The sequence below is a fragment of the Phascolarctos cinereus genome, unplaced genomic scaffold (assembly GCF_003287225.1).
Source record: "Phascolarctos cinereus isolate Bilbo 61053 unplaced genomic scaffold, phaCin_HiC Scaffold_9;HRSCAF=440, whole genome shotgun sequence".
In the NCBI taxonomy this organism is placed as follows: domain Eukaryota; kingdom Metazoa; phylum Chordata; class Mammalia; order Diprotodontia; family Phascolarctidae; genus Phascolarctos; species Phascolarctos cinereus.
The window spans coordinates 153,054,749-153,064,781 of NW_027556402.1; the positions used below are offsets into that span (position 1 = coordinate 153,054,749).

Sequence of the window (10,033 nt, forward strand, 5' to 3'; positions counted from 1 at the left end):
ATAACCATGTCTATAGCAAGGGTCTCCTGGTTTTTGTGAGGAAGGGCTGCTTTTCATTGCCTCAGAGACTTTCAGTCAAAATAAGGGGGTGGGAAAGGTCACTGCCAGCTTTCTTCTTCTGATTAGAATCCCAGTCAAACCCAGGGGAGGGAAGTGTGCCTTCAGCTACCAATTTACACATTTACCAAGCTAAGTTTCCAAAATCTCTGAGATCTAGGACTGCTGTTTGGGAACCCTGGTCTACATGACTGAATATCCAGGATAAAAACTGGAAAATTCAATAATTAAAATACTTCCAAATATTTAAATAATGGCTGTTGGTTAACTAAAATATCTAGATAAATAACCATATTTAGGAGGTAGAATTTATGCCTAAAATCTGATCTACTATAATTTGCTGTGAAGTTTTGGGGCAAGTCATTCATACCATTTTATGCATCATCTTCAGCAGTTCAATGGTGTGTGTAAGGAGAGAGGAAAAAAAAATAATGCCCAGTAGAGATATTGATGAGTCTTCCAAATCACTTTCTTTGACCAGGCCTGATTGGTGTTCTGTCCCAAAGAGGAAAGTGCTCTTGAGAAAGTCATTGTTTGTGTATTTACTTCCATTACTGTTTGAAGAGTATGGGGGAAAAGGTTCTGACACTATTCCTGTTCATGAATAGGAAGAGATTTCTTTTATTTCAATTATTATTCATATTGCACTTAAGGCAATTAGAGTAGCTTTGGACCATTGAAGGGAATGATGTACAATTTCAGATTTAAGTCATTCCTGGAAGCCAGCAATTAGCAGACATCCACAAATAAACTACATAACTGAAGTGGGTTATTATTCTCTTTGAATTAATTTACTTTCCCTGTCATAAATGGCATATACCTCTGCCTTTCCCATTGTTACTTACTATTTACTCCAACTAAAGTAATGAAAACAATAATGGGAATAATAATCACATTTAAAAATCAATAATTATTAGAGAGAATTAATGATGGATTGGATCAAGGACTGGCTTCTGAGTTATTATAATCGAGGTCCAAATCTTCCTTCTGACATATAATAGCTGTGAGACCCATGGAAAATGACTTAACCTCTCAATGTCCCCAGAAAAGATTCTCATACTCTCAAACTGCAGAGCAATTTAAAATTTCATAGAGGAAGTTTTCTCATCTAGAGGTCCCTGCATTGATGAAATTGGAGGTCTGAATCAAAAGCAAATTTAGAGAATCTTACAGAATTTAATTACAATTATGTTAATTTTTTTTTTTGCAGGATTCTTACAGAGAATTAACACATTGGTATCTAGATAATTCAGACAAAATAGGGGTAACCTTTTTTTGGTCATATATCAATAGATCATAGGTCTTCTGACACTGAGGTTTTATATCTGTTTTGTGTCCTTCCTGCAGACAACTTCACTTGCAGTAAATGACTGGAGAGCTTAGGAATTATAAACTCCTCAAGACAGCCAATTTTAATGATTTTATTTTTTGCCACAAGATCATGGCACACTTAAAAGTGATAACAATTTTAAAATATCTTCTACACTTTCACAACTGTCAATCTGGGAAGGATATTATAATATGTTAATATTTTATTCAAGGATCTCTGTTACCTTGAACAGCTCACTCAAATTTCTGAAAAAGGAGAGCCCTGGATTAGATCTCCAAGATCCTTTCTAGCTCTAAATCTTTGATCCTGGGTGTGGGGTCACATCCATCCTCCCCCCTCTCTATCCCTCATTGTTAATAGGACAAACTTTGACCAAATATGCTCCATGATGGCTTTCCTGTCACTCCAGAGAGAAATGGAGCCTCCCTTTGTTGTAGTACAAGTATTGTACATTTCTTTGTATGATGGTTATATGTGTTTATTTCCCTTATAGTCCCTAATGTGTTATGGAAAGCTAGATTTGGGTTGAAATCTTGACTGTGCAACTAATTGTCTATGTGATCTCAGAGAAGCAAAATGCTCTTTGGGCCTCAGTATCTTCACCTGTAAAATGAGGAAATTGGACTGCATGACCAAAATTCCTTCCAGCTTAGGTCTGAGAGCCTTGTACATATAAAGGGTACTAAATACACATTTGTCAAATCACTTAATAGTGACCAAAAAAAATCTGTACTGCCTCCAATTTCCCATTTATTCATCCTTCCCCTCTAGAGGTAATCTCTCTCATTACCCTCTTAGATATCTCGTATGCTTACTAATAACATCCTCCCATTTGATTAAGACAAAATATTGCATTAGTTATTTATCCTCCAGCATGAATTATTTTCCAATTAATATGTTGCTTCACCCAAGCATTTATTTTAAACCATTTATCTCTGATGGGAAGAAAAGATATTGTCTCCTGTCAAGGGAAGTTCTGACTCAGCAGAAGAATGATGTTGAAGAAATTGGTGGTATCATATACTTAAAAATCACCTCATGCCTAAGGCTTGTTCTGAAATTAAAATTGTCTTAGTCATCATATAATTAAAGCAGTGAATCTCAAAATTAGCTCCAGGGATCATTAGAGGTCCTCAAGACATTTTTGAGGATCTTCAAAGTCAATTTTGTTTTAGTTTGCATTATGTTAATGTTTATAGTATAATCCACATAAAGAAAAGCTCTTTGGATGGTCTTTAATAATTTTAAGATTGTAAAAAAGTTGTTGTTCAGTCATTTTCAGTCGTGTCCAACTCTTTGTGATCCATTTGGGTTTTTCTTGGCAAAGACACTGGAGTGGTTTTGCCACTTCCTTCTCCAGCAATTTTGTAGATGAGGAAACTGAAGAAAATAATGACTTGTGACTAAGCAACTTGTCCAGGGTCATACAGCTAGTAAGTGTCTAAGACCAGATTTGAAATCAGGAAGATAAGTCTTCTTGAATCCAGGCCCTGGTTGGTTGGGTTGTCCTTCATTCTTGAAGAGGATCAAAATGGCATCACTATATTAGAGTCAAGTTACAGTGCGTGTCTGAATGTGGCTGATCAGACCAATACAAAGCACAAATAGTACATGAGAATATTTAGGGTGGATTCTGTAAATTTGTACATATCATGTTTCTTTTGAGCACAGCACCTTCTCTGATGAGGGCACACCATGCTGAGGATTGTGTGCCAGTGTCTCCCATGTCACACAATTAATTGCAAAGGTTTTTTTTTTTCCCTTTTGGTGAAGCAATTAGGGTTAAGTGACTTGCCCAGGGTCACACAGCAAGTAAGTATCAAGTGTCAGATTTGAACTGAGGTCTTCCTGACTCCAAGGCTGGAGCCCTATCCACTGCACCACGTAGCTGCCCAATTACAAAGTTTTTAAGAAAGACCTTGAGAGTATCCTTGTATCACTTCTTTTGACCATCATGTGACTGTATGCCTTCTGTGAGTTCTCCATAAAATAGTCTTTTGAAAAATGGAGCCAGTCCGCTGGAGTTGTGCTCCCTGCAGTAGAGTAGGTAAAAATGATAAAATGGTATGGGTGATGTCTTTTGATTTGTGCATAAGTTGGATTTAAGTAAGGCACATTTGCATGAAATTGTAGGCCTCACTCTATCTTCCAGAATCATCACAGTTCAGGGGCAGGACAGAGTCAAGATGACTGACTGGTGATGACTGGAGATGCAGTGGATGACCTTGGCATCTTTGATGTCTAACCAAGCTTTAAGTGCTTCACAGCACCTACTTCAGCTGCCTTCATGGCCTGAAATAAATTGTTCTCATCCAACCATTCCACCAGGGGAAGTCTTCACATGCTTGGAGTAGAACACCCCCCATTAACCCTTGGGTACCCACAACCTCCCTGTCTGCCAAAAGGGTTTACTGGGGTGTAGCTGCTTTGCATGCTACAGCATCTTGGAGTCACAGGTGAGAGTTTAGTGGATAAGGTGCACACCAAATGTGGAATGTAGCCCTGAAGAGGATGTGGCAGCTCTCATACTAGTCTTTTCTGGACACACCCTACACCTCACTCTAGGCCCACTCTCTCTACTATGTACTGCACCACCTAGCTGCCCCTATAAAGAAGTGCTGACACCAAAAGGTCTGAGGAGACATTGAGATAAGAACTAGGAGAAATAGGTTCTAGTCACCCTCTTACCATTATTTTGATACATGACTTGGGACAAATATTTTCCCCCCTCTGGATATCATTTTTCTAATCTGTAACATGAAGATGTTGAATTAAATGATCTCTAAGGTATTTTAAAGTTTAATAGTCTTAAGTATGGCTGTGTTGGGGAGAAAGAGGAGAGAAAATCTCCTACCTCTCTCTCATACTACCAAATTCCTTTGTTTTCCTCTGTGGCTGATGGAGTGAAGATATCCAGCTGTGGCTGCTAGTTCGGGTAAAGCTTACCCTCAGCCTACATTGTCACAGCGTGGCTATATCCTTTTCTACTCATAAAAATCTAACCATACTTCAAGATATAGCTCACAGCCAACCTTCTTGTGATATTCCTTCTTTGACAACCTTATGCAAGGGTACTTTTTTCCCCCATGTGTACATATCCTCTCTTTGAAGTCAGTGTCTTGTATTCCCCATCACTCAGTACAGACAATGTTTTAAACCTAATAGGTGCTCAATAAATACTTGGTTTAATTTGATCTGTGAGGCTGTGTTGTATAGAGGAAGCCTAAGCAAGGCAGTGACATGAGTGATAGAAAAAATAAGAATAAGGATGGGTTTCATTTTCTTGAGTTGTCATATACTTATCCCAGCAGGAAATTAGATTAGAAGCCAGAAGAATATTCAAAGGGACTCTCTCCTCTATTCTGTATCTTTCTCTAGTTCCTTCAGCCTCCATTTACAAGTGAATATGTGTGACTAGCCATGACTCATCACTCAATCTTAATCACTGTCAAATAGACCAGGGGATACCCATAGTGAATCAAGTTTGGGGTCCCTAAAGAAGTCACTTGACCTCTTCAGGCATCAATATCTTCATCTTTAAATGAAGGGGTAAAATTGGATGAAATCTAAGGTTCCTTCCAGGTCTTAAACTAACTCAAGGAGACATCAGGAATACCAGAATAAAACATTAATATATAATAATAACACATTAACAAGCCCTATATTAAATAAATAGCAGATTTACTTGACTATTTTTCTTGTTTTGTTTAAACATTGTCCTCTACTCAGATTTCATATTAGTTTGCACATGTAGTATGATATTCCTTTCACAATTTAAAATAGAGTGGATATTTTTCTCTACTTCCTAATACTTCAAGAATCTAGAATTCCATTCTTGTAGAGAGCCTCTCCACCAACCTAGATTACAACTCTGATATTATCTCATATTTTGTCTTCAAGATTGAGAAATATATCCCATTACCAACCTGTTGATGAGTTTCTACAAACATAGCTAGGCCTAGTCCTTAAGAAACAATGAAATGCAATGCAGCAAAGATTTACTGAATTTCTACTCCTACAGAATTTATTTTTTATTGTGGAGAGGTGGTCTACGTGTGTATGTACACACACACATATTTGTATATATATATAAATGCTTGCTATTACTATAAATCAACTCAAGACTTGTTTCAGTCAATTTGACATCAGAAAAGCAAAAATACAAAGGGACTGAAGCTTCTGACTAATCAAATAGGTTTTTTTTTCATCAAAGTGCTTATTAGAGTTTTGTATAATTTCTAGGGTTTGAGAAATATATTCTAAATCATACAGTGAAGTCAAATATTGTAAGATATTGCCCTCCTGGAAATAAACTGTCTCTTTTAAATCATTATCTTGGAAACCTTCTTAAAATTTGCCTAATACGTAATTTAGCTCAAAATTATCATATTTCAAAGAAGTGGTGTATTTCATTTTCTACATCTTCATTGTACAATTTGGCCCCAAAAAAGAATCATCTTTTTCACTACTTTCATCACTTTCTCCAAGGAAATAGGAAGGAAACAAAATTAAGTGACTAGGTATAAGATTTAAACCCATCTCCTCCCTATAAATAATACTACTCTTCCCCTGGACCTCCAAGAATACAGCCACTTTGTAAAATGATAACAATAGCCCTAGGCTTTTTTTCCCTGGCAGCAAAATGTAGACAGGATAGGTATCTACTAACAGTAGTTAGGGAAAACAACAACAACTTAATTAAGTACTTTATGAAAGGCAACAAGGACTAGTAAAGGATAATAATCCTGCTTTCAGTGATCCATGCTAGACAATCACCAAAATGGCTCATTAAACATACCTAAAGGCCTTTCTGGGTACAGAAAAACTGTCAACATTCTGCACGTTTCATTAACTGCCAGGAAGTTTGAATTTTGTAGATTTATTTCCCCAACAGCAAAGATTTACCTGAGATTAAAGATAAGTCTAGAGAACATGTAGCTTACATTCAGCCTAACCATTCCATTATTTGTTTTCTCTCCCATTTCTCCTTTTAGGACCACCCCAGAAAACAGTGTCACCCAAGCAAGAACACGAAGATAGGAAGCAAGATAAAGTCACAGACAAAGGAAGTGAAAGTGGGACTTCCTGTAATGAGCTCTCCACTTCCAGTTGTGATAGCCATTCAGAAGCTAGCACCCCACAAGAAAACCCAGCAAATGCCCAGCAGGCAGCAGCCCACCAGCCAAATACTTTGACATTGGATCGTCCCTCAAAAAAGGCACCTGTGCAGTGGATGCCACCACCAGACAAACGCAGGAACAGTGAACTCTTTCAGACGCTAATTAGCAAGTCTCGTGAAACGAATCTTTCTAAAAAGAAAGTGTGTGAGAAGTTGAGTGTGGAAGAAGAGATGAAAAAATGCATTCAGGATTTTAAAAAAATCCACATTCCAGATTATTTTCCAGAACGCAAACGGCAGTGGCAATCAGAACTGTTACAGAAGTATGGATTATAGTAATTGTCTGCTTCACAAAATATTTCAAGTAATATCCAATGTTGATTCAATTACCAATACCTGACTGATGTCCTCCTTATGGTCTATTCTGCAGTTGGTGTGGTCCTTGCTGCTGCTCCTCTTTCTGTACACAGTAGATGGTGGACAGTACCTGGTTTTGTTTCTTTTTTTAAAAAAAATGAAAAAAAAAACAAAGAAATGAAACAAACACATACAAAATGAAAAATGATGTGTCTGATCTAAAGCAGTTTGTAAGCGTGAAGTGGAAATGTGCATGATCAAGAATCTTGGAATCTTGATTTTTCAAGCTCTAGCCAACTGGACATCTTGTCATTTTGTAGTCCATCAAACACCAGTCATCATATCACCCCATGTTATGTCACCAACAAACATGACTTAATATGGATGAAGCAACATGAAGTATAAAATATTAGAAGATGGTTATAGAACCCAGTCCCCAACTGTCTCATTGTTAACGCAATAAAGCAAATCTCTCTTTTGCATGAGCATAATGTTAAAATTAAGTCACACACGAAAAAGGAAAGACCAGTAGGTTGCTTGGATGAATATTTGTTTCAGGCCAAGCTGATATATATAAGGTGTGTAGGGGATTGAATTAATTTTGTTCCAGATCTGTGGTTTTCCTGTGTATATGGTGTTCTCTATGTAAAGATGGTGTAAATATGCCTTATACTGTTTTATTATGGCACCAACATTCATCTATTAGTGCTCGTCAGGATTATTTTTGTGAAATGCAAATGTTGCAGCAGGTTGTGAAAATTGGTCTGATGGTTCTCTGAAAGTTCCTGTCTATCATGTTAGTCAACAAAATTGGACAAATGGAAAAAAAAAGATCTTAATGTGTTTATTAAAAAGGAACATGTGGTAGAATGATTTGATGTCCATGGCCTCATCTTTATAATCAGCCAATTGCTATATTATTTCTAATTCATTTCTCAAACTCTAAACCAATATGGACAAACAGAGCCAGAACTTTCTATGACAAGTTCAGTTTATTATGGTGAGAGGCACCAGCCTTAATGGGCTACATTGACATGAGACAGAGCTCAGGTGGAGGATTACAATCAGAGGTGGAGGCAAGGACTAGTTGGGAGATTCCTATTTTAACTAATTATTTTGCTAACTAGGTACTAAGCTTATTCTGCTAAAGGAATGTAAGTGCTATGAGCACCTCCTAAATGTAGTGCCTGAGGGTAAAACCCGGTTTGCTCCAAAATGTTAAGATTCTGTAGACATATTCTATTAGAGGTTAATCAGAGGTCAAAATGGAGATTCAGGTGGAGACAGAACTAGCATGTAGCTCATAATTACAATAAAACAAAACCTCTTTGGAAGGTGCACTAAAATTTTAATTGATCTGACAAAATCATCCAAAGTGGCTGCAGAAAGCTTTGGGAATGTCTTTCTTATAAATGAGGCAGCTAGGTGGCTCAGTGGATAGAGTGCTGGGCCTGGAGTCAGGAAGGCCTAGTTTAAATCCAGTCTCAGAAACTCACATTAGCTGTATGATCTGGGGCAATTCACTTAACCTGTATTTGCCATAATCCACTGGGAAAGGAAATGGCAAAGTATCTTTGCCAAGAAAAACCTTATATGGGGTCACGAAGAATTGTGCACAGCCAAACAACTCTTATAAATCAATAAACTAGAAATCAATTGACAACAAAAGGTCAGGATGAATAGGCTGTTTCTTTATAGTCACATAAAATATCACCTCGATTTATCAGTGGTGATTCCCACATTAAAATGCTCCAGTATTCATATCGCTACTAAAAATCTTGAAAGAAGCAGGTTAGAGAATAAGTATGGAAGAGTAAGGAATTTTTTTCAAAAAATATATTAATATCCTGTGTGGGTAGTAGATATAACTTTGAGTGGCAATTGTGATAAGTTACTTTTTCAGAATAATACAATGAAATGGAAAAATAGAGAGGTAAATTACACAGCTCATTCAATGCAGAAAGAAAAAATGTATAATACCATTTTCAATGTCTATTTTATAATGACATGCCATTAAAATCATATAATTTTTATATATGGGAGGTATCTAGTCCAATCTAAGCCAACTAGAGGTCAGGAGAAATAATTTGCCCAAGGTCACACATCAAGAAATTGACAGAGCTGGGGACTGAAGCCAGGTCTTTTGATTCCCATTTCAGTGTTCCCCACGACATTGTTTGTCATTTGATTTTCCTCATATTCGATTCCACAAACCTGCTATAGCAGGAAGAGCATAGTAAGAGGTTGTGTTTTTGTTTCTCACTTAAGAAGTTACTGAAAATCCAAACCTTGAGTTGCCTTATCGTTATTCATCAGTATGAGTACTGATACCTTCACTGTCAGAAAACTAGAATACATAATATCCTGAGGGCTCTGCTAGACATAAGATCTATAATTTTATCATATGAAACTCCATATAAAGTAGATTATTTAGGCAAACATACCAGTTCCTCATGAAAGCAAATCCCTACCAACCCCTTTTTTTAACTTGAGATATCCAAATTATTTAAGTTAGAGGCTGGGGTCATGAATTTTCCTAATTCTTCTGCTTCATTTCAAGTATACTGATAAAACCAAATTCATATATTCTGATCCACTTTAAGTAATAAAAATGCAACTGCCCTCTGTCTTATAATAGTGACATAACAAATAGCATGTGTGTGTGTGTGTATGTGTATGTATGAAAATATTGACTCCTGGATTTGGACTAGGAGAACTTAGAAACTGTGGTTTTACAGATGAGGAAACTGAAGCTCAAAAAGATTAAATGAACTCACCAAGTTCAAAAAGGAGGAAGGAAAACAGGTATTTAGTAAGTACTTATGTGTCTGACATTGTTCTAAATACTTTATAAGTATAATCTCATTTGGTCCCAGGGAGTAAATATCAGCGCTGTGATTTGAACCTAGATCCTAATTCAAATTCAGTGCTTTCTAGTGCACTATATTGTTTCTTAAGGTTACAAGGATTTTAAAGACAACTTTTTCAATTCAATTCAATTAGCTTACTATTTTAAGGTGACTTTGATATAATTCATGCATATGTTTATACCCTCTTTCCTTGCCATCATAAAAAAAAAGAAATGAAAACTTCAAAGTATCAGTTACTAGCACTTTTTTTGGCCCACTCCTATGATTTCATCAACCTCATGATCCGTCAGTATGCAAACT

At 36.7% G+C, this 10,033-nt stretch overlaps 1 protein-coding gene across 1 annotated transcript in view; it reads left to right on the top strand.

The window, feature by feature from the left end:
* KCTD8 (potassium channel tetramerization domain containing 8) overlaps positions 1–7,736 on the top strand; it is a 273,035-nt gene extending 265,299 nt beyond the window's left edge. The window contains exon 2 of the mRNA XM_020990828.2: positions 6,382–7,736. Coding sequence (XP_020846487.1) covers positions 6,382–6,842 — 461 coding nt within the window. The 3' untranslated portion in view covers positions 6,843–7,736. The remainder of the gene's footprint in view (positions 1–6,381) is intronic.
* The last annotated feature ends 2,297 nt before the right edge of the window (positions 7,737–10,033 follow it).